General features: G+C 41.6%; 1 protein-coding gene across 7 annotated transcripts; it reads left to right on the plus strand.

Annotated features, from left to right (window-relative positions):
• The first annotated feature begins 2106 nt into the window (after positions 1-2106).
• Positions 2107-24168, plus strand: LOC100829381. Of its 7 annotated transcripts, none has more exons than XM_014899056.2 (27): positions 2109-2276; positions 3103-3299; positions 3397-5367; positions 6101-6176; positions 8194-8316; positions 9353-9423; positions 9526-9632; positions 9774-10265; positions 10324-10509; positions 10661-10954; positions 11328-11975; positions 12759-13155; positions 13259-13401; positions 14422-14592; positions 15116-15313; positions 15847-16407; positions 16494-16553; positions 16643-16962; positions 17074-17497; positions 17575-18036; positions 18118-18234; positions 18338-18459; positions 18537-19290; positions 19935-20189; positions 20287-20469; positions 22499-22837; positions 23038-24168. In XM_014899056.2, the coding sequence occupies exons 2-27, from the start codon at positions 3152-3154 to the stop codon at positions 23788-23790; spliced, it is 9375 nt and encodes a 3124-aa protein (XP_014754542.1). In that variant the 5' UTR covers positions 2109-2276; positions 3103-3151; the 3' UTR covers positions 23791-24168. The 7 variants fall into 7 exon arrangements, 6 of the variants coding, with proteins under 6 accessions (XP_014754542.1, XP_010230549.1, XP_010230548.1 ...); XM_010232247.3 differs by having other exon boundaries at positions 11328-11972; XM_010232246.3 differs by having other exon boundaries at positions 9777-10265.
• The last annotated feature ends 307 nt before the right edge of the window (positions 24169-24475 follow it).

Genomic DNA, 24475 nt, shown 5'->3' on the forward strand with positions numbered 1-24475 from the left:
ATGGAGATAGGATTGATCATGCATATATATGTGACGTGATACGTCCAAGATTACTCTAGTGGTTTTATATACAACCCAAATTAATAAATGCAACGATTAGTCGGCATGATAATACACGCTGCTAAGAACAATTGGAGATGGTGAGTATATACGGTTATAGGAGCTGGTACCAGACCTTGATAAATAGAGAGAGGTGAAGGCATGGTATCCTAGCTTGGACCGTCCAATATGCAAACTTTGATGGGTTTTGAGAGATATTGGAGTGTATGATGATCACAAAGGTAGCTAGGCCGTGTACACGTAGATGAGTACTCAATAATTAATGAGAGAGAGAGAGAGAGAGAAAGAAGGGCATGCAATGCATGTGCTCGATCTATCGAGCACTCATCCTGATCATCTCTCCATCGATCGATCCATCCCAATACGAGCGAGCACTTTTTCACAGTGCTGCACGATGGGAGCCATCATGGTGGTGGCTTAGCTATAGCAGCGCGCCATACCTCTCTCTGCCCTCGCCACTCCTTTGCTCATCATGAGCGACCCATGCATACATACATTCACTTTCAGGCTATACTCAATAATACACATGTAAGGTAAAATCTATGAAAGATGCCTTTGCACTGTCAATTATTCTCTCTCTCTCTCTCTCTTTGCGGGCCGTGAAACTGTCAATTATTCTTTGCAATTGCTCAAACACACGTAGCGATTAACATCACGCAGTACTGCAATATAGTGATCAGCTGGATGCATGCATGCATGCTTACCGCACTTGATTAACTGTGGATACGACGACCTTGATTGCAATTTTGCATGTGCATGCAGCACGTGAGCTGATGATGCTCGCGCAGATCTCGCCAATCATGCCGGCCATGCAGTACGTACGTAGCGATTGCTCGATCGATCTCCATCGAAATCGATCTGCGAATAAATGCATCAATTCCTCGATCACTGCCCCCGGCCCCGTCACACTAATAAAACAGAGAACAGATCGATCATGATACATGAACAAATTCATAACATTAAACTGACGCACTGTGATTAACAAACCGTAGTACTGAGTACTCCCTCCGTCTCATAATATGAAGCACGCACGCATTTTTAAAATTTTAATTTAATTAAATAAGCATGTATACTTTTTCCATTAGATTTGTTATCGAAAGAACTTTCTAATGATATAATTATTTAATTATTTAATTTATATTTAGTTAGTTTTTTTCACTCAAATTTGTTCAAATATGAATGTATCTATTCTTAAAAAACGTTTAGATACATGTAATATTTTGATAACAATTTAGGATCCAAATGAGAATCTAATAATGCGTGCGTGCCTACAGTGAGTAGTACAAAAGATACGGATCGACGGTGCATGTCAGGGACGGGAGATCATCAGAGCACATGACGGAACGACCCTCGATCTGCACACTCTGCAGCGCCTGCCGCCTCCCACCGGCGTGGGAAATTCCAAATTCTAGTAATCGACACCGGATCTGCCGTGGATGGGCATGCAGCGATCGGGGTAGCTGATCCGATTCAGGCCGGCGTGCGTGCTGCTCGGACCATGAGAGTATGATCAGCAGCATATTGTATTATTGTATGCTACGCTGAGCTCTCCGAGCAGGGCCTGGAAAAATGGAAATGGTTCCAGAATAACTGGTTTTGGTGGGTCGGTTTTCTATTTCGGGCTCACTTGTTTTGGCGAAAAAGGCCGAAACTCTAGTTGGATCAGTTTAGTTTGGGCTTAGGTACATTATTTTGTTTCGAAGCCCATCATCGGTTCAGAACCCGATGGTGAGAATGGTTTCGGTCCAGAGTCCAGCCTGCTTCACGTCCGAGCGACTGAAGCCCATGAGTTCCTCTTCCTTCACGTCCGTGTTGGAATTTGGAAAGTCGTCCTCGTCGTCAGCCCACGCGGTGCCGCTCCCGATGAGGTAGTACAAGTGATCTTTGCAGGCCGTCTGGCCCAATATCCGACCACGGCCGAAGCCCAAACACCGAAAGCAAAAAGGCCTGACGACGGCCCACGGCCACGCACCGCCAGCTCTGCGTCACGTGACGGCACGTGCCGACGTGCCTTGGCTGGCATCTCATGTCGCAGGAACGAACACGAAGCCCAGCCAGAACTGAGGAGCCGCGAGGAGGAGAGCACAACTGCCCAGCGCGAAGAGAGACACGCACGCCGGCGCGCGGGCGCAGAGATTGGGGCCTCGCGCTCGCTCGCGGCGATCCACAACCACCGCCGCCGCCGCATCGCCGTGGAGCGGTCGCCGGATTCCGTGGTGAGCTCTCTCGCCTCGCGCTCCGTGTTGTGTTGGTGCGTGCGGCAGGGGGGTGGGGGACGGGGGCGTTTGTGGGGGCTTTTCTGGCTGGGGAATTCGATTTGAGGACTCCTTACGCCGTTGCAAACTTGCAAACCGCTCTCGAATTGAGGGGAATCGAGCGGCGGGGGGCTCTTCCCAAGGTGAAATCCGCTGATTAGAGCATGCCCAGTTGCTCCTGCTATCCTAGGCTTGGTAATTTTGGTGTATTTGTCCACCTCCTGCGCCAGATTTTATCTAGTGGAGATTAGGATCCAATTGGTTACTCGTAGGCTGCGCATTGTTCATATCAGCTGCGAATTTAACTTGACTTGGGCGTACTGTTGACCATATCACCTCTGTTGAAACTTCACTAGACAATCAAGTCAGGGGAGTTGAGCCCCCTATTTGGTTTTTTACTGACCTCCAGTCCACTTTGCCCTCGCCTGATCATCTGAGTTGCCATTTTGGATGCTACATCTGTTTGTTGCCCTCAGCCCTCGTGGCAATTCTCTATTTCATTCTACAACATGCCATAGAAATATTTTTAGTCCCAATCATGCCCTTTTTCATTGTAAACGTCAGTTTCATTTATGATATTTAAAAAAAAAACAAGAACTCAGAATATATCGTCTAGCTTAAAAATTTTAGCTGCTTAATCATTTTCAGGGTCGTTTTTTAGTTAGTGAGTATTTGCAATCTTGAGGTAAATCATTTTCTGTGCAGCGAGTAGTGTTGTATATGCAATCCTGGCAGTTTTCTTTTCAGTATTATGTTTGCTAAGTCATTTTTGTTTTGTTTTTGGAAGCAATGTCGCTCGCTGCCATCATTAGCAGGTGAACCAGGCCATAATTACAATGCCCACATCTGGTGACGTAGATGATGGGCCTACCGTACTGCAGTTATATAGATGGAAAAGATCAAATCCCCTTCTTGAACTATCAAAATTCCGAGAAGCTTCCATATCTCCTTCAAGGCGCCTATTTGGACTGCTCTCCAATAATGGTGAGGATTTGATGCTTTCCTTTATCCTATATTATTCATCGGTTGCTTTTCTTTTTCTTAATCTTATTCTCGTACTGATTATGATTTTACAACCCAGGCGATCTTGTCTTGTCAATGGCCAATGTCAGTCCATCACAAGTTGAATCACCCATGGATCTCTCAGATAGTAGTCTGCCAGTTTATGAATGCTTTTCTTCTATTCCCAGAGTGAAGTCTTTAGCATGGGGACACTGCGGTGATGCTTCTAGTCAACTTGACGTTCCAGCTTTTAGTGAATTTCTTGTTTTATCTAGTGATGATTCTATCACCGTTCACGCATTTCGACATTCTTACAAAAGCACAGTAACAATTAATTCCACATTTGAAACTGAAGAATTACATGGGGAGTGGAAGGAATGGCGTCCTACCGAGTACTCAGGGTTGGAGGAAGGCGAGTTAGGTCTGAACAATTGCTTTCGTTCTTTTCTGACTCCAATCAGTGCATCTATTTCTAATGGAAAATACCAAGCCAGATTTCCTCTGAAATCTTCGCTACCTCATTCAGCAGAGGTGGTATCATTTAGCATATATGACATTACTCTGTCCTTTTTGAAGTTCTGGTCTAGCACGTATCCTATGAAGAACAGGATGCAAACTGACAGTGGATATCCAGAAGGTCTTCTTAGTCATGTACCTGTAGCTGAAGCATCATGCAGCTGTCAGTGGGAATGTTTAAAAGTTTTGCCTAGTTCTTCAGGTTATTTGATTGGTTTAGTCTTAACTCCTAATGAATCAGTTAGTTGTGAGCTCCATCAACACAATGTAAATGATATTTTGGTGGTTACCCTTAAGCTAAACCAATGGGGTATAGAGTGGAACTTTGTGGTGGACCTTCAGAATCTATATGATGATGCAGGACCTAATACACAATGGGTCGATTTCCAACTGTCAGATACATTTCTTGCCTGTCTTAATGCAATGGGTTTCGTTGCCATTTGGAATGCGAAAACCGGTCGCCCTATCACCTCGTTTAGTGTTCTAAAGCGGTGCAGAATAGATCTGGAGATGCCTCTACGGAGCACCATACCCATTGCAAACAAAATAGACGGAGAAAGCACCTGTGTTGAGACTATTGGTGGCAGAATATTTAAGAGGTTAGTTTTGGCACCATATTCTCTACTTCTAGCTGCCATAGATGAGGTTGGGGTAGCCTATGTGTTCTATGCTAATGATATCTTAAATTTCAAAGCCAATGTACATGAAAACTTTGAACAGCCTTCTATGGATAATTATGGTGATAGTTTTGCTGCATGGGAAACTGCTGGTCATGAGATTGGGAGTCTAACGTTTTGTAGTCATCAGTCCATCCAACAAGGGTCACTAAACCCAGACAAATTGGTTTGTGGATTTTCAAAAAGAGACAATGTTGGTGTTGTCAGACCGAAGAAAAGACGGAAATACTGCAGGTGTAATGAAAATCAAGTGGATATCTGGCCAAGTGGTTTCTGTACTACTACTAGTACATCACATATTAAAGATGGGGTAACTTATCCTTGCACAATGGCAGCTTCGAGTCCCATGCGCAGAGTAGTCCTTCCTCCATGCAGATTGCAGGAGGACGTAATAAGCTTCTCACCGTTTGGACTAACGAGGATCTTTAAAGGTTGCAATGCAGATGGAAACAAGCATGTCAAAATTGTTCACACGGAGTTGCTCATGGCTTCATCTTTGCCTGACGAGAGAAATATTGATGCTGGTTTTCTGGACAAAAGGCTCTCATTTCAGAAGGATTTTTCTGTTGTCGGAGATTCTGCTGTTTGCTCGTTTCAGGGATATTTGTATTTGATTACCCATGATAGCCTTTCTGTGGTCCTTCCATCAGTATCTGTTTCATCTTTTTCATCTAATATTGATGCCATCAAATTTTGGCAACCAGGGTTTTCTGGTGGTAGTGCATGCAATGCTCTGAATTTATTATCATCGGCAAACAGATCTGAAACAAGGTGGAAGGCCTGGCAAATAGAGGTTTTGGATAGAGCATTGTTGTATGAAGGACCTACATTAGCAGACAGGCTCTGCTGGGAGAACGGTGTGTTGTCATTCAGTTGGCTATATCTTTGGTTTTCCATCTTGTCTGTCATCCTGCTATACTTATTAAGTTTAGGTCTAACACCAGTCTATTTTCAGTATTTCAGTTGCAGAGTTTCCTATCCTATGCTGTGGTCTGGCCTTTATTTATCTGTTTAGTATTTCCGTTCATAGTTTATCTTACAGGCACAGTCTAATCCTGTAATTGACTGTTAAAATAATTGTGTCAAACTATATGTTAGTTTTCGTGAGGGAGAATATTGTCAAATCTGCTCCTACTTTTTAGCTAAAAATGAAATGTTTTGTGGTGAGGAACATTGCATGAAAAATTAGAAATTACTTTAGATCCTATAAATCACTGAATGTTTTTGTCGTAAGTGTTATTTCCATGTAAACATGTTGTAAGATTTTGCGGCTGGTCAGTGTTAATGATACCATTCTAGTTGACTAGCCGATCAGTATTTGCTGGAATCATGCGCCGTATGGGTGTTAGTTTCAGTAATCAAAGCTTCAATAGCACGGCTAGTACCTGAACATGATGCATATATTTATTAAAAGGAATATGCATCTCTCCAATGGTATATGTATATATTTGAGAGTCCAATTTCTGAAATGATACAACGTTCTGACGCTTATGACTTGGATATTCTGTGCAACAATTCTATTATTCAGAAAGGGCATCAGACACTCTATTTTGTTTTGCAAGGACTCTAATTTGTTTATTGCATTGGCAGGATGGGACCTGAAAATCTCCAGGCTACGTTCGATGCAATTGTCATTGCATTACACGAAGATCAGTGATCTAGAGCAGTAAGATCCTGTATTTTCTTTTGTCCTGACACTAATTTCTTTCATTTGTTATTGCTGTGGCTTAAATTTATATCTCTTAGTTACTCCTGAGTCCTCATTTCCTTAAATGTATTTTTGAACATCTGAAACGAAATTCATGGTGATGTGCCTTTATGAGTTGAATGGATCATTACTATTGTCTGGAGTTCCCATATTGTATTCAAAGTAAAATTTTAAATGTACAGTAGAAAGAAGAGTAAAATGCATCAGAGGTCCTAATTCTTTCACAAATGTCCCAAGTTAGTCCTAAAATCTTTGAAACTGCACATTTGAGTCCTAATTGTTTCATAAGTGGTTCATCCTAGGTCCTATGGTGGCTCTGGCACGTGCCTGGTGCATACGTGGCTATTTGGGCCCACTCGTTAGGTGCGAACGTGGAACTTTTTTTGCAAATAACCCCCCGCCTTCTTCTGTCTTCTACCCCGTGAGCCCCACCTCATTATCCTCCTCTTCTCCTCACTCCCCCGTTCTTCCCCATGGCCGGCGCACCCCGAATCTAATCGCCCAAACCCTAAACCCAGCCGTCGCTCCTCATCCGCCCACAGGCTAGGTCATGGTGCTCCCGGACGAGCTCTTCGAGGAAGATCCTCCTCCGCCTCCCGCCGGACGAGCCGGCGTGCCTCCTCCGCGCCTCCACCGTCTGCAAGCCATGGCGGCGCCGCCTATCCGACCCCAAAATCCTCCGCCTCCTCCATACACGCCACGAGAGACCCTTCTTCTGGGATTCCTCCACAACCTCTTTGAGAACCGCATCCCTGGCTTCATCCCCACCACCGCCTCCGCCTTCCCCCTCGTCGTCCCCGACCAACGCGACTGTCGCCACGGCCATGCGCTCCTCTTCGCCCAGGGCAATCGCGGTAACCACCTCCTCGTATGGGACCCAATCACGGGCTACCAGTGGTGCGTGCTGGCGCCCACGTGTTCAAGGGCGGTACGCGAACGGGGCCGTGGTCTGTGCAGCGGACAGCGGCTGCCGCGGGGTCCCTTCCGCGTGGTCTTCATGTTCCCCCACGGCATCACCCCAATCAGCGCCGCCGCCCAGGTGCTCGTGCCGCATGGTCAGCAACCGGAGGCTCTCGCCGGAGAGGGGTAGCATGGCAACGACGAGGAGAGAAGCTCGCCCCTTGATACCGATGGCGGCCGTCTCCTTCCCCGTTGCGGAAGACACAATGTCGGTAGAAGACAGAAGGCGGGGGAGTGAGGAGAAGAGGAGGAGAACGAGGGGGCAGGGCTCACGGGGTAGAAGACAGAAGGAGGCAGGGGGTTATTTGCAAAAAAGCATTCCACGTTGGCACCTGACGAGTGGGCCCAAATAGCCACTTAGGGCATCAGGCACGCGCCAGAGCCACCATAGGACCCGGGATGAACCACTTATGAAACAATTAGGACTAAAATGTGCAGCTTCAAAGATTTAGGACTAACTTGGGACATCTGTGAAAGAATTAGGACCTCTGATGCATTTTACTCTAGAAAGAAACTATTTCCATAGTTAAATGATCAGTACAAGAATGCTACTCCCTCCTATCCATAGAAAGTATTGCCCATTTTGTACTAAGTTAGTACAAATTTTGTACTAAGTGGGCGACAATTTTTATGGATCGGAGGGAGTACCAACCATTCTACAGTTACTCATCTTTATCTATTTAGAGGTTGATCAAATATGGGGTCTTTCTAGGAATGAAGTTGAATTCTGTTCGAAATGATTTCTTAGATTTATCCCCTAGTTCCAAGTTGGAAGTGGATGGTTGCATGTTATCCTTCCTCTTTTTTTAGTGACTCCCTAGTCTAAATTGAGTTATATGTGTATACTTTCTTCCGGCTGTATGCTATGTGGACATTCTTTCTGTATAAGTGTTGTCTCATTTTATTTTAATGTAGTTTCAGTTTGTTTCCCACCTACTTTTTTGGAAGACTTTTTCTAATTGGTGTTGATATGATCGTTCTGTATGCACACATATCTAACACCAATGTTTGCTAGATCATTAAATATGCTCGCGGAGGTCAATCTTGCAGAAGATGGTGTTTTGCAACTGCTATTGGCATCTGTCTACCGGTTATTATGTAGAACAGGAAGTGATCATGAAGCTGCAGTGTCATCCAAGTATATTTTCTTCTCTGATGACATGTTTCTTGTCATGAATGATAACCCATATTACTATTTTGATTCTTGTGAAAAAACAATCCATTCTTGAAAATTTGTTGTTCTCTGTCTTGTTTAAGTTGTAATGCACAAAAATTCCAGTGAAGTATTTACCTCAGTGAGTATCTGAGTAGGTTACCAAGAAATTACGGGTTGAATTGCCCTTGTCACCATCCTAGTAATGATATCTTCTGTCATTTAGATAAACATGGAACCTTCAGCTTCACTGCACCAGTTTTCATTGGATCGAATTGAGTTCATTTGAAATCTTATGAAAAAATGTTTCATCTCAAGTTTTCATTGGTTTTTTCTGCAAGAAAAGGGAATTGCAGGAGCTGCGCACTAGGTAAATGTGAGCAGAGTATTACATAGCGGAACTTTAAAAACTTAGTCATCTTTTTCAATGAACAGATTAGTCATGCTGATACAAAAATGTTTAGCTTGTTCTGAACTTGTAAGAACAACTTCTAAAGTAAAATTGAATTTAATATTATATCGTGGGTTAAACATGTCTAACCAAAGAATAGTTAATAGGTACTTGGTGTTTCTCATAGAAAGGAATGGAATACGTCAAGAGTGCGCCACCTCAAATATACACTGTTAAATTAGATATAGTCTGTTGCATGGCCAATAATAACTTGTGTACAGAAAATGGGGTGGAAATTGGAATGATATAGATTCAAACTTCTGTTTAGTGATGTCAGTGTAACATAAACTTCTTTATACTTACTGTCATCCTGCAAAGCTTATACAGGAAAAATCATATGTTAATCTAGCGCCTAGCAAATGGACAGAAACCTATGTCATAAGGGTGCAACTGACCTATATCGCGGTGCATGTCTTCAAACTGCAGTAGAATATATTTAGAAAATGCTACAAGGAGGCGTTGCTTGTATTCTTTATACTAGTTAGACTTCTTGAGCTGGGAAAGCTCGTAATATGTCATATACTTGTAGCTTTAAGGTTCATGTAATGTAAACTTACAGTGTGAAAACAGGTTAATGATTTTAGCTGTCCGCTTTGCAACGAAAACAATCAAGGGTTATGGACTACGTAGCCAAAGAAAAGGTATATTTCTTCTCCCTCCCTCTCTCTCTCTCTCTCTCTCTCTCTCTCTCTTACACACATGTGCTTTGTTATTTCTGAGGTTTATTCTCTTTATTTTCTAAGTCATGCCAGATAATTCGTTAAAGCTTCATGAAATGGCTTTCCTTTTGGGGGTAATTAGAAGTATCCAGAGTCGAATCACTGCAAAGAACCAGACTTCTATTCGGATGGTAAAATGATGATAGCTGCTGTCTTTTACGATTAGTTATATCTTCACATGATGATTTTTTTTCAGCAGAAACAGTAGGGGAGAGCCCTACTGAAATGTATTAATCAAACGACCTTCTTATTTGGTATGTTATGCTTTGTAGCAGGGAGATGATAAGAACTCACTGAAAATAGGCAAGGAAGTATCACAAAATGATTCTTCACTCCCAATTGTTGTAGTGGATGGTGTTTCATCAGGACTATCAGGTGATTTAGATGCTCATGGCAGGCAAGGGTCAGCATCTACTGTGTTTGAGTTTCTGCCTGGTATTGACAGGCAGTTAGTGTTATCGCCAGTTGAATCCTCTCTTAGCGCCTCTCAGTTTCATAACAATGACACTGATCAAGGAAGTGCTCAAGTTGGAAGACCGATTACTCAAGGAAATATCAAGGATATGATGAATCGTTGGGAAATGAATAAATTAGACTTGAAAACTGTAGTCAAAGAAGCACTACAATCTGGTCGACTACCTTTGGCAGTTCTTCAGTTGCAACTACTGCGCCAGAGGGAATCATGTTCCAATGACGATTCAGAAGACGCTTTCTCCGAAGTTCGCGAAATAGGAAGATCCATTGTTTATGATCTATTCATGAAGGTAACTTAGTACCTGTATGTCTCCTATCATTTCCTGTTGACTAACATGTAATTTACAGGGTGAAAGTGAACTGGCTGTAGCAACGCTAGAAAGGCTGGGAGATGACATAGAGTCAGACCTCAGACAACTTATGCAAGGTACTGTAAGAAGGTCACTTAGGCTACAAATTGCTGAGGAGATGAAGCAACGTGGGTACATGAGATCGAATGAGTGGAAGATGCTGGAGACCTTAGCGCTGATTGAGGTTTACTTCTGAATGCTGCTTTTAGCTAATTGATGATATTCTGTTCTTCAATAATTTTTTTTTCTGTCTTACGTTTTCAACACATACACAAAATAATGTTTGCATGTTGTTTGTTTTCGTACTGACCGACTTTTTTTCCTCTATGGAAAAGCGGTTTTACCCAAGCAGCAGCTTCTGGGACACATATCTTGGCAGGGAGAATGTCATTCCTGATGGTGCAAATATTGTTACACTTCCAGGAGAAGATAAACCAGCACTAGCTCTCCACATCTGTAATCACCCTGCTATAGAATGTGGTGATGTTGATGGAGTTGTTCTTGGTTCTTGGGTGAACATTAATGATTACACTGATTTAAAGGAGTTCTCTCAAAGCAACCTTTCTAGTGGCTATTGGGCCTGTGCTGCTGTGTGGTCTGATGCTTGGGATCAAAGAACTGTTGACCGCGTAAGTCATGACTTGTCCTTTCACTCGTTAATTGGTGATTGCATCTTGTTCCTTATAATGACCATGTGTTGTAGCTCATCTATAAGTGTGAAGGAGTTTTTTTTCCCTTCATTATCTCTTATACATCACTATTAAATCAAGTGACACAGGAATTTGTCACACTACTGATTGTACCTAATGTTTTTCCCTCTCATGTCGTTCTCTTATTTTTCCCTTCTTGGACATGTGTGTTGTGTGCCATACTGCCATTTCATTTGCTTTTAGTAATATTTTTTGCAAGTTGACTAGATTATTCATACTAAATTCTGAATTAGGGCCCGTTTTACTTGGTTTTTTAATTATGGACTTATGATTCTTATTATATGTTCTACAGATAATACTGGACCAGCCTTATTATATGTGCGCCCAATCTGATCTCCCATGGGAATCTCAGTTTGAATATTTTGTTACTCATAATGACGTGGAGGGAGTCTGCAAGCTTCTGGACATCATTCCTGACAGTGTACTTCCAGAAGGGATTCTTAGAGTGAATGTGGACAATTTACTAGTTGGTTACAGTAATGTGTCGGATGTGACCATCCCTGATTATAAAATGTATATATGTGACTCAGAGGAGCTAGAACCTGTTTGTATGGGAGTACCACATGTCAAAGTATTCAGATCCTTGTGTAATCATGAATTAACATCATGGACAAGAATGCTAATGCAGCAAGAACTGGCAAAGAAACACATCTTTATGAAAGAGTACTGGCAAAGTACTACTGAAATTATTCCTGTACTTGCTCGTGCTGGCATAGTTATTAATACATCAGAGATTGGTCCCAAGAAAGAAGGTTCTATGCCAGTTTGTGATTCAGAGGTGCCAAATGATGAACATCGTCGGGCTTGTGAAAGAGCATTACATAAACTAGTCATGCGTTTCTGTGTGCAGTATGACTCTCCATACCTACTGGATCTCTATTTGGACAACTGCAATTTGCTTCTCGGAGAAGATTCTATTCCTTTGCTCAAAGAAGCGGTAGTAAGTTATACTGTATTTTCTATCAATGCATTGGGACGCAAAGCTATTGTGTTTCCCAAAGAAAAAAAAAAGTAATACTGCATTTAATTTATGATATTTGGTACTTGTGTTCAGCTTTGATTCGAACCCACCTAATTTGCCAATATTTTGTGACCTCTCTAGAACTGGAACCAGCGATAAACTAATTTCTTTTGTTACAACAAGTACTTGGTAGTTTGGTTGTTAAATGATTAGTGTTCAAAGTTTCTATGATGAGTAATGGCTGGTTTGGTCCTGATCAATTGTTGCATGGTTCTTGCATGTAATAATTGTTTTACGTATTCTTAGAAAAAATATCAGAAAGTTCAAAGTTGCCAAACCTTAATTTTCCTCTGGGAAGCTGCCTATGCAAGTGGCCAACTGTCCACTTTCTTTGCAAACTTTATGTCTAACAGAGGGCCAATTATTGCCAGAAATTGCTGTATTTCATTTCCATTGATAATAACAGTATGGCATTTGCTACCCTGCGTCTGAACACTTCAATGCCTAGTATTATAGAAACCAACTACTTCAGTGATATGCAAACTATTATTGGCCTACAGACTTGGCTTATTTGCCGATACTAGGGAACATGCTATTAAATTACTTTATGCACTACTCCAGTAGTGGTAGACAAAGTACTTGTAATGCTGCCTTATAACATAGTAGATGTAAGATTAAGTTGTTCGGCATGTTTCTTTTTATTATCTTCCTAGTTTAATAAATAATAAGCTCACTTTGTTGTTATGATGTAAAACAATTCAGGGTGATTGCAAGTGGGCACAATGGTTACTCTTTTCTGGAGTCAAAGGTTATGAGTATGAGGCATCCTTTTCTAATGCCCGTTGGAATCTGTCACAGAAAATGGTTAATCATGGCAACATAACTGCAATTGAGATAGATGAAATATTGTATACTGTGGATGATATGGCTGAACGGATTGGGGAAATGTCCGCACTAGCTACCTTAATGTATGCTTCACTACCAATTCAAAAGTCCATATGTACTGGAAGTGTGAACAGAAATCGCGGGTTGTCTTCTCAGTGCACATTAGAGAACCTAGGTCCATGTCTCCAGCAATTTCCAACGATGTGGAAGACACTTCTTTCCACTTCTGTTGGGCAAGATGGGTATGGCTGTCTAAATTATTCTCTTACTAATGGTAATCAAGATACAACTTCATTCTCTTCTTATGTTTTGAGCCTACCACTCACTATTTCCTTCAGTAAGGAAAAAAAGAAAGTGAATTCTATTTCTTTTTTCAGTTTGTGGGAAATCACCGATTTCAGAGTACTTGCGTTGGCGCTATAACATATTTTCCTCTGCTGGAGGAGACACTTCATTGTTGCAAATGCTCCCATGTTGGTTCCCAAAGTCTATCCGAAGATTGATTCAGCTATTTGAACAGGTTTTTCTATCTTTTGATAGCATCTTGTAGTTAATATATTTTGCATTTCAGCCTTGGTTTATATTCTGCTCCATATAAATCAGTCTGAATTATAGCACATGACATTAATCGAGTTCATTACATAAATATCTAAACTAGATTACTGGATCTGTTATAATGAATAAATGAGTGCTAACTGCAATTTGTTTAGGCATCTCAGTAAGACAGTAATCGTCTATGTTAAGATGACTACTTATTAGGTCCTATAATGCCTGCACTTTCGACAACGACTGCCCCAATCCTCGCGAGCTGCTCTGCAACATCAGGGACGAGGCTTGTGCTTGGTTGAAAGCAGGAGCCGCTGGGCTTGGGTCCTGCCTCTCTGACGGCTGGGACGTCCACCGAGCCTTTTTCCCCTTTTCCCTTTTCTTGCCCACTCAGGCTTGTAATTAAACCCCTATCTTTTCAATATACCGAGACACAAAGCTTTTGTGTTTTCTCTAAAAATCTACTTACATCCTATTTGAGAAATGTTCCTAAATTTCTACCAAAAAACATAACTTTTGGGATCTTCCAAAGCACTTCTGGTGGACTTGGAAACTTTGTGTGTGTTTTGTCAGTATCTTTATTTTTTCTGTATGCAGGGCATCTAGAATCTTAATCACACTTCCAAGAATAGACCACTACAGCATTGTTTTGGCATTCCCAAGGGTAGTAGACCAAAATCAACATGTAAACATGACCTAAGCTGTTTGGCAAATTTGTCTTAGTGCCCTTCAATAACTCTTCTATTTACATATTAGAAATGTTAATTTCACTGAGTGTCTCATTATGGATTCACCATGAATGAAAGCAGTATAAGTATTTGAGATACAAATCAAGGCTAACTTACAAGCTTTAGAAATATTTGACATGCCAAACTTCACCCATATATAGTTTGTGTTAGATTTTAGTCCATATAGATGTTAATTTTCCAACAGTATTGGCTGCAAGATAAACTTTTCTTCTTTTTATTAACCACAATCTGTGATCACTGATCAGGGCCCTTTTGGAATGCAATTGCTATCTAGTGCACCATCATCTGAAGAGTTATTTACTCACAGTGTCACTGATTACATATACAATACCACTGGATATAGTGAAACCAATGCGTTATCCTTGGAAGCATCCATTCAAAAAAGTGTGGAAGAAGAATTATATTCTTCCCTTGAGGTATGCTCACCTTGCAATGTATATACTTAATACCTTACTGGAAATATAATTTATTGTTTTGTATCTCGCGTCACTTTTGCGTGATATATTTAATGGTAAGCACATCATTCTATGTTATCTTGAATCTGTGCTAGTACTCGTACTTGGACACTGGTCAAGAATATGCAAAGAACACATACACTTGCCATGATGAAGGTTAAGAATATGCAACACATACTTCGTCATGACGAGGAATACACACTTCATCATGATTATTGGATTTAAGAATACAATACAATCCCTAACATAATATCCCCCCCCCCCCCTTCTCCCTGTAACCATATGTTAATATCAATATGTATACTGTTGGAGCTGTCCTGCAGTTTTCGGTAAAAAAAAAATCCTTAACATATTTCTTAAATCCACCATGCATGCATCCTCTGAACTTATGGTTATTGTCCATAGTTTTGGTGTATTCTGTCCCAGCATTGTGTTTTTTCTTTCCAAATCAGCAATTGAATTATTAGTTTATCACCCCCTTCAGGAGAAAGACTTGAGGGTGGAGCATCATTTGCACCGTGGTCGAGCACTAGCTGCTTTCAGACATCTTCTTGGTAAAAGAGCTGCACAGTTAAAATCAGCCAATGCACGTCAAGTGATCTCTGCACAGTCTGATGTTCAAGCAGATGTACAACTGATACTTGCTCCTTTAAGTCAAACTGAAAGATCAGTTCTTCTGTCGGTATGTTCATGTTCCTTTCTTGCTTTATTCTCTGAGAACTAATTATACTTGTATCCACTAAAAGTTTGCTCTGCGATAGCAATAAATTTCTGTAGACTGGGTCATCGTCATTCAAATTTTGTAATTTGAACACTAAGATGCCCCTTATAAAGATGAATGGATATTGTGGAGCGTGGACATCTAGTGAAAATTCGGATGGTCATATGGGTTACGGACTACTTTATACAGTTACCTTTTCCTCGATACAAAATGCCGATGTGTTTTGTCCCAGTTCTAACTTCTCATACCATCATAATATTATGATAAATGCCTGGATGACATGCCATATAATCAACATAAGCTCTGAGAACAATATTCATATACTCCCTCCATCCCATATTAAGTGACTCAAATTTGCCCAAATATGAATGTATCTATATTCAAAAAGCGTCTAGATACATGTAATATTTCCAGGATGAGTTTTTCAGTTTTTTGCTTCACGCTCTAATGCTTTAGTTTCTTTGATGTGCTGCTATATCTTATCAATTCTGCAGGTAGCTCCACTAGCTATTACAAACTTTGAGGACTCGACGCTAGTTGCTTCCTGCACTTTCCTGTTGGAACTTTGTGGTATGTGTACCAACATGCTTCGTCTCGATGTTGCTGCTCTTCAGCGCATCTCTTCATACTATAGCTCCGCCCAGAGAAATAAACAATGTGAACTATCTTCACCGAGGAGCTCTGGGCTACAAGTGCTCTCCCATGGAGCTGATGTTGCTCCTGCTCTTGCTCGAGCATTAGCAGAAGATTATGTCCAGTCTGATCATCTTCATGTTTTGGAGCAGAAGCAAACTTCTAAGGTTCTCAAGAGGGAACAGCCATCACAGCCTCTTATTGCTATAATGGAGCACCTGGAAAGAGCAAGTTTGCCATCATTAGACGATGGTAGAACCTGTGGGTTTTGGCTTTTTAGTGGCATTGGTGACGCATCTCTTTACCGGTCGCAGCAAAATGAAGCCAGCCTACATTGGAATTTGGTTACAGAATTTTGTCAGGCACATCATCTCCCACTAAGTACAAAGTATCTGGCTTTACTCGCCAATGACAATGATTGGGTACTAACACAACTTTTCCTTGTCTTCTGGTTATGCTATTTACTTATTTATTTAAGGCCGGACACTGATTTGATCGCTTTTGTCAGGTTGGTTTTCTAACAGAAGCTCAAATGGCTGGTTTTCCAATTGAAGTTGTCACCCAAGTGGTACTTTTTCTGTAAACAGTAGACGTTCTGATAATAATTGAAGTTGAAAAAACAATACACTCATCTCTTCTTCCTGCTGTTTTGTTTAGGCATCTAAAGAGATAAGGGATTCAAGATTGAGGACTCATATATTAACAGTTTTGAAAACTATGCTGTCAAATAGAAAGAAATCGTCTAGCAATATACCCTCAGGAAGTAGGGAGTCACCTTTCTTGTCTGTTGATGGCGACAACCCCATGGAACTTTTCTGCATACTAGCAGTCTGTGAAAAGCAAAAGAACCCCGGGGAGACACTTCTGAGTAAAGCGAAGCAAATGCAGTGGTCTTTATTGGCGTTAATTGCTTCGTGCTTTCCAGATGCGAGTCTTCTCTCATGCTTAAGTGTTTGGCTTGAGATTACAGCTGCAAGGTAACACATTGGGCATTGTAGGGGTTTGTGATGTCTGCGGCATTTTGCAAGATTCAGTTTTGTCTTTGTTATGTAATTTGTTGCATTTGCATTTTTGTTGTTTCTCTTCAGGGAGTTGTCCTCAATCAAGGTGGACGGTATTTCCTCAAAAGTAGCTAAGAATGTTGGATCTGCTGTCGAGGCCACGAATAAATTGCCAAGCATGAGTAGGAATGTTGAATTTCGTTACAACAGGAAGAACCCAAAACGAAGACGGTTTTTGGAGGCATCTCCAGAGAGCTTTGCAATGCTGGACAGCAGACGTGGACCAAAGTCTACTGCAACTTCCAATCCTCCAGATATTGATGCTCAGCAGGAAAGAAGAAAGTCCACCTCCGAAGAGACTAAAATTCCAGTTGATATTGATGAAAAGCTTGCATCCTTATCAAGTATAGTAGCGGTACTCTGTGAACAACAGCTGTTCCTACCATTGCTTAGAGCATTCGAAATGTTTCTGCCATCGTGCTCCCTTCTCCCCTTCATTCGTTCTCTTCAGGTTAGTTGAAACAGGTCATTTAGTGTACTGGTGGTATATGCAACTAACATGAACCTTTTCTTTTGTTACAATGAAAGGCATTTTGTCAAATGCGTCTGTCTGCGGCCTCTGCACATTTGGCATCATTTTCAGCTAGAATAAAAGATGAAGCCTCTCAATCGAACTCGTCCAAAGAATCATCATCTATAACAGGATGGGTGGTTGCTACGGCTGTAAAAGCCGCAGATGCAGTACTCTCAACCTGCCCATCAATTTATGAGAAGAGGTGTCTGCTACAGCTCCTTGCAGAGGTTGATTTTGCGGATGGTGGTTCTTCGTCAGCTTACTTCTGCCGAAGTTATTGGAAAATTAATCTAGCTGAGCCTTCCTTATGCAAAGATGGTGATATCTACGAGTGGAACGATTCCATGGATGATGCTTCTCTCTTGGCAGCATTAGAAAAGGATGGCCGGTGGGAGGAAGCTCGTACTTGGGCACGGCAGTTGGAATCTGGTGACATAGCTTGGGAATCTACTTTTGATCATGTAACGGAATCACAGGTATTTGGTTTGTATCCTTTAGTTTCTATATATGGCTGGTTTACAAAAAAATTTGCTGACATCCATCTTTCATTGTCTCAGGCAGAAGCTATGGTTGCTGAATGGAAAGAGTTCCTCTGGGATATTCCACAAGAACGTGCAGCTTTGTGGGGCCACTGTCAGTCACTTTTCATGAGATATTCTTTGCCTCCTTTACAGGTCTGGTATTCAACCAGTGAAATGCATCGGAACACTGTATATGCAATCTCTTGTCTCTGTTCATCCTGTGTGATTGTAATACCCAATTCATTTATGCGTGCAGGCTGGATTATTTTTCCTTAAGCACGCTGAAGCAGTAGGAAAAGAGATACCAGCACGAGAGCTTCATGAAATACTCCTGCTATCTTTACAATGGCTAAGTGGAACCATTACTAAGTCCTCTCCGTAAGCTCCATTGTAATTTTAATATCGGTGTTATGCTCAGTCTCATCTTCTCCGTAAGTATACTTACATTTTTGCAGGGTATATCCTCTTCATCTTCTCAGGGAAATTGAGACTAGGGTTTGGCTCTTGGCTGTTGAGTCAGAGAGTCACTGTAAGGTTGATGGTGAATTTGCACCTTCTGCTGTTACTCAGAATTTAGCTATTGGAAACAGTAGCAGTATTATAGAACAGACGGCTGATGTCATCACAAAAATAGACAATAGTATGAGTTTGCCAAGCATGAAAGCTGCAGAAAGAAACGGCATAAGGGACAATAACTTGTCACGCCAGCAGCATTTGCAACTATTTGAATATAACAGTGAAGCAACAACAAATAACACAAGAGCAAAGCGAAGAGGAAAAACAAATCTACCACTTAGACGAGGTTTCAATGATAATATTGAATGTAGCACCAATGATTCTGATGATAATTCTATTTTTTTCCAACCTTCAAAGATTGGCGAACAAGCAAGAAATTTACTATCTCAAGACGAGTTTGCAAAGATGGAAGCATCTTTATCTGGTTGGGAGCAACATGTCAGGCCTGCAGATATGGAAAAGGCTGTGCTCTCCTTACTGGAATTTGGACAAATAACTGCTGCTAAGCAGCTCCAACAAAAGCTATCTCCAGCATATATTCCTGAAGAACTTGTCCTTGTTGATGTTGCGTTAAGAGTTGCCAATAACAGCAGTAATGGAGATATCAGTTTATTATGCTTTGACACAGAAGCCCTTTCAATACTTCAATCACTTGGAATAGCAAGTAGTAGCAATATGATTGAACCATCACAGGTCTGGTTATTTTATCGTGTTCATTTTTGCCAGGAGTTTCTATTAACATTGATTATGTACATTAGTTAATTAATTAATCAAAAATAGTGAAATCATGGTAATAGTATGTCTTGTAATTTTCTCCATCTTGACGAAAGCAAAACACGAAAAGAATGTTCAACACAAAAATAGACATGTTGCATGTTTAATTTGCTCAGGTATTCTGTCCAGTCAATGCAAAAATATGACGATTCTTTTGCACTACATTTCACATGAAAATTCCATTGACTCTAATCTCTTGTAAAGATTCCCTTCTTTTTTTATGAGCAATCAAACATCCTTACAATCTTGTAGCCTGTAGGATTCAAGATGGCATGGCACTACAATCTTACGTTTTTCATATTCCCGCATTCTGGGGATCTTGCAAATCAAACAGGCCCTTAAATCTGGTATCAAACAAAAACACTTTCTTTATGATTGAGTGAGTTGGTCTGAGCAATATCTAATCTGGGACTGGAATTCAAAACTGCGGCAGTTATTGCTAGCTGGCCAGGTCTAGGATCTGCAAATTATTAGCTACTGCTTTTGTCCATGGTCATACCGTCAGTTCCACTATTATTGTACATTAAATTCTGTTAGTAAATGTTGATTCTTTTTTATGTCAGGCTATGGAGAAATTAACCATGAAATGTGGCGAGGGCCGTGGACGAGCTCTTATCAGGAGAATAATAGCAGTTGTACAAACTGCAAAAATACTGGGACTTCCATTTTCTGAAGCATTTGAGAAACAGCCAATTGAACTTTTGCAGTTGCTTTCCCTGAAGGCTCAGGATTCTTTTGATGAAGCTAAATTTCTGGTGGAAACACACATCATGCCTGCATCTAGCATTGCAAGAATTCTTGCTGATTCCTTTCTAAAGGTCTGTTGACTGCAGCATCATTTATTAGTGAACTTTGTTTGTGGATGGAATAGCATGTACTATGTGTATCTTGACTGATATGTTTAATTATTGGTAGGGGCTTTTAGCTGCACATCGTGGAGGTTATTTGGACTCCCAAAAGGAAGAAGGTCCTGCACCATTATTGTGGAGATCAAGTGACTTCTTGAAGTGGGCAAAACTATGCCCATCAGAACCAGAAATTGGCCACGCTTTAATGCGTTTGGTAATGACTGGGCATGAAGTACCACATGCTTGTGAGGTTTGTGATCTTCTGATTCCCTTATTCTGGTTTCAGTTTTAATGTATTCATATTCCTTCCATCTGCTGGAATTACATGGCTAAGACTGTCTGTAACTGGCTTAGAGAGGTGCTTAAGAACGATATAACATTATCACCAAACGTGATGCAACAGAGGGGTGAATGTCGATTGTATGATAGCTACAGTTGGGATGGTGATGAGAGGGGTGCACACTGAGGTCCCTCATGGTTCACCCGTCCTCCAATATAGATCTTGGGAGTTAGGATAGCCTGCAGTGTGGTTGGTGAACAAAATCAACTGTGGGAAGGTGCTGTGGCTATGGAGGGTGATTTGGGATGATGACAACGAGTTGGAGGGGAAGTGATTTGGCAAATGGGGTGTTGAGGTGCTAGCACCTAGCAGGTGGGTTGGACAGCACTGAGGCACAGGCCTGTACGGCAAGCCTCTGCAGCATGAGCAGCTGCACCGGGCCCCCAATTAATTAGGGCCCCCATATTTATTCTTAAGTACTCCCTCCAACCCATATTACTTGTCTCAAAATTGCCCAATTATGGATGTATCTATGTTTAAAAAGCGTCTAGATACATGTAATATTTCGACAAGTAATTCCGGTCGGAGGTAGTAGTATACTTAGTAGTACTAATCTTAATCAATATAATTGATCCTAGTAGCCATAAACAAGGCATCTCTGCTTTCTTGATGTGCAGAGCCCAATCTCCTGAGCCTAGCCCAATACTCCTAAGTCCTAAAGTCTCTCTGTCTTACTTTGCATCTGAAATTAACACACGTCTCGATTCTCCTCCAGCTGGCATCCAGTTTGTTTGAAAACCCCGCAAAAAAGAAGAAACAATTTTTTTGATGTGAATGAATTGGTGTATGTCCTCTTCTGGTTCTCTCGTCTACTTTTGGGTCATTTTCTTCTAATTCCTTGCTCAATTATGGCTTCTTCTTTCACTCTTTTGTGTTGTCGTGAATCTAATAAGTTGTATGTGGACTTAAAGTTAATCCACAATTTCATTCCAAACAAAATTAAAAGATTTGTGATTAATTTGTAAAATGACTAGAATGCTCGGTGATGCAACTATTACATATAGGACCGTTTTGACAGTGACACAGGAAACACCTAGTTGCTTAACAGCTAGTTGATTAGCTACCTAGCACTTGAAAATATGTTTTGTAGAATATTGCTTATCAATATCAAGGTGTGCTTGAATATAATTTGCCAAAGGTTATCCTAAGTTATGCAAGCTGCTTTAAGAGTTTATTGAAAATTGATTACCTCTATGATGAATAATTTTTGTACATGAGGCCTACTTTAAGATTTTGCACGGGCCTCCAAATTCTCGGTACGGCCCTGTTGAGGCACTGGCAGCAGTGCTCAAAATGCAGGCACCCAGGCTGGCAACTGGTGCTTGTGCCTGTAACTGTTGTTGGATAGTCCGGATGATGCACAGGGACAAGCAAAGGTGCAGGAACTCGGTGGGGATGTTGAGTAGATGAAGCTGCACTATTTTATGGTATTCCAGTATCCTGATTTTTTTTAATATAGGAGGTTTAGCCGTTTAGGTGCTGAACCAGATGATGCATTGAAGACCAGGTGTTGGTAAACGGCAATCGTCCAATTTTAATTTCTTGGCCAGTAACCGGTGGTTTTCTACTTTTCTAAGCCCTGGCTCAATCCATTCTGTCATGATTGATCTAATATAGAGTGAAGTGAAGAAGCAAGTTCCAATTTAAATTACATATCTTCAGTGTCAACCATAGCTTATCCTTTTTGTGAGCCATGCATCACATTTATTTCAGTATTTCTAGTATTCTATAGTATTGATGATTTGCTTAAAGGTATTATGTATTGATATTCATGCTCTCCGAACATGCATTGGCATTTATATTTTCGGTGTTATTACTTATTTGATGGGAACTTCGACATAGACAAGCTACAGTTTGATCGAGTTCAGTTTGGTTTGAGCTTTATTGATTTCTTATTGTTTATTGACCTCTAAATTCTTCATGCCAAATGTCATTGCAGGTTGAACTCCTTATACTGTCGCATCACTTCTACATGTCGTCTTCTTGTCTTGATGGTGTGGATGTTCTCGTCACATTTGCTGCTAATAGAGTGGACTCGTATGTTTCAGAGGGGGATTTTTCTTGTTTAGCTCGCTTGGTCACTGGAGTGAGCAATTTTCACTCCTTGAGCTTCATTCTTTCCATCCTTATAGAGAATGGGCAATTGGAGTTGCTACTTCAAAAGTATTCTTCCACTGACACAGCCACGGTGACAACTTCATCGGTTCGAGGGTTTAGGATGGCTGTTATAACATCACTAAAACATTTTAACCCAAATGATGATGAGGCTCTCTCTCTGGTATGTCTCTCCCCCTCTCATTACAGAAATTTATAAATGTTTTCCCTGAGATTGGGAGTAGATTTAGGTCCAAATGCATGTTGTTTGTGTTGTTTAGGCCCTTGTTGTTTTTCCCTTGCAACTTGGTTCTTGCCATTACAAGATACGTCTTCCCGCTGATCCTTGTGTACCCCTTGTAACATACACGTCTGATGGTGCAGGTATACAAGCACTTTGACATGAAACATGAGGCTGCTTCTCTCCTTGAGTCACGTGCCGACCAATACATGGAAAGTTGGTTAGATCGACATGATAAGGAACGACGGAATGATGAGCTCCTTAAGGCTATGCATAACCTTGTACAGACTGCTGAGGTTCTTTCAACAATTGACGCTGGTCAAAGGACACATCGTGCTTGTGCTCGTGCTTCTCTCCTATCTCTTCAGATCCGTATACCCGATCTTGTATGGATTGGTCTTTCGGAAACCAACGCACGGCGGATTTTTGTGGATCAATCTAGGTTCCAGGAGGCCCTTATTGTTGCTGAAGCATATAGCATAAATCAGCCAATGGAATGGGCCCCAGTCTTTTGGAACCAGATGCTGAAACCTGATCTAATCGAGTTATTCGTGGCTGAGTTTGTATTAGTGCTGCCCTTACAGCCACCAATGCTCGTGGAGCTTGCAAGATTTTACCGGGCAGAGGTTGCAGCCAGGGGTGACCAGTCACACTTCTCCGTCTGGCTTTCGCCTGGAGGCTTGCCTGCTGAGTGGGTGAAACATCTCGGCAGATCATTTAGAAGCCTGCTGCGTAGAACGAGGGACATGAGGTTGAGGCTGCAGTTGGCAACTCTGGCAACAGGGTTCGGAGATGTCCTTGAGGCATGCAATGGAGTTCTGGACAAGGTTCCAGAGAACGCCGGCCCGCTAATCCTGAGGAAGGGTCATGGGGGTGCATACCTCCCCCTCATGTAAATCATCTGATTTTGTATCTAGTTCCAACTCGGCAGCAGCACCGAAAGGTGGATAAATCTTACAGGAGTATATAGGACGGCGGAAATATTGTGTCGCTTCCTTGGCCTAGTCGCCTGGCAATCAGTTTTTTCTTCTTCTGAATTCTCTGGCGTGGATGAGGCCATGCGGGTGCTCTCGGTTTTGTATATAAAGCATTTTGAGCATGTAGGCTGGACATAGACGATCGGAGTGAGTTTTTTTTTACAGCTTATTCGCCAGAGATTTGGCATGGCGCGGTGAGGTCGCACATTGTATTTAAACCAAACTATGCAATTTTGTGGCTCTTGGGTTTTATCCGTGGTTTATGAATTCTCCAAAGCAAGGCTTTGGTTTGCCTAAGTTGTGCACGCTGCGAGATGTAGTTCTTGCATTGGAGGCGCTCCCCTGTACCGTCAGATCAGGATTTGCTTGTGATTACCTCCTGCTGGTGTCGGCGCGTACGTCTGCTGGGCAAACCCGTAAGAAATGAATGATCCACTGTCAGGTACCGACGAGGATTTTTGTCTGCCTCCCCGAACACGCTTCACGCGAGCACAGCATCGCATCTTGCCTTCTTCTCCTTCAGCTTCCAGCTCATTCACTAGTTGCATTGCATATTTGCATCTCGCCGGCGGCCTAGGAGGCTCGCGCGCCGCCAATGCGTCCG

The sequence above is a fragment of the Brachypodium distachyon genome, chromosome 2, assembly GCF_000005505.3.
Source record: "Brachypodium distachyon strain Bd21 chromosome 2, Brachypodium_distachyon_v3.0, whole genome shotgun sequence".
NCBI lineage: Eukaryota > Viridiplantae > Streptophyta > Magnoliopsida > Poales > Poaceae > Brachypodium > Brachypodium distachyon.

Coding starts and splice junctions, on each gene's coding strand:
- LOC100829381 (XM_014899056.2), top strand. CDS start 3,152: ATGCCCACATCTGGTGACGTAGATGATGGGCCTACCGTACTGCAGTTA. Junction 9,424..9,525: donor ACTACGTAGCCAAAGAAAAG/GTATATTTCTTC, acceptor TTATTTTCTAAG/TCATGCCAGATAATTCGTTA. Junction 11,976..12,758: donor CTTTGCTCAAAGAAGCGGTA/GTAAGTTATACT, acceptor AAAACAATTCAG/GGTGATTGCAAGTGGGCACA.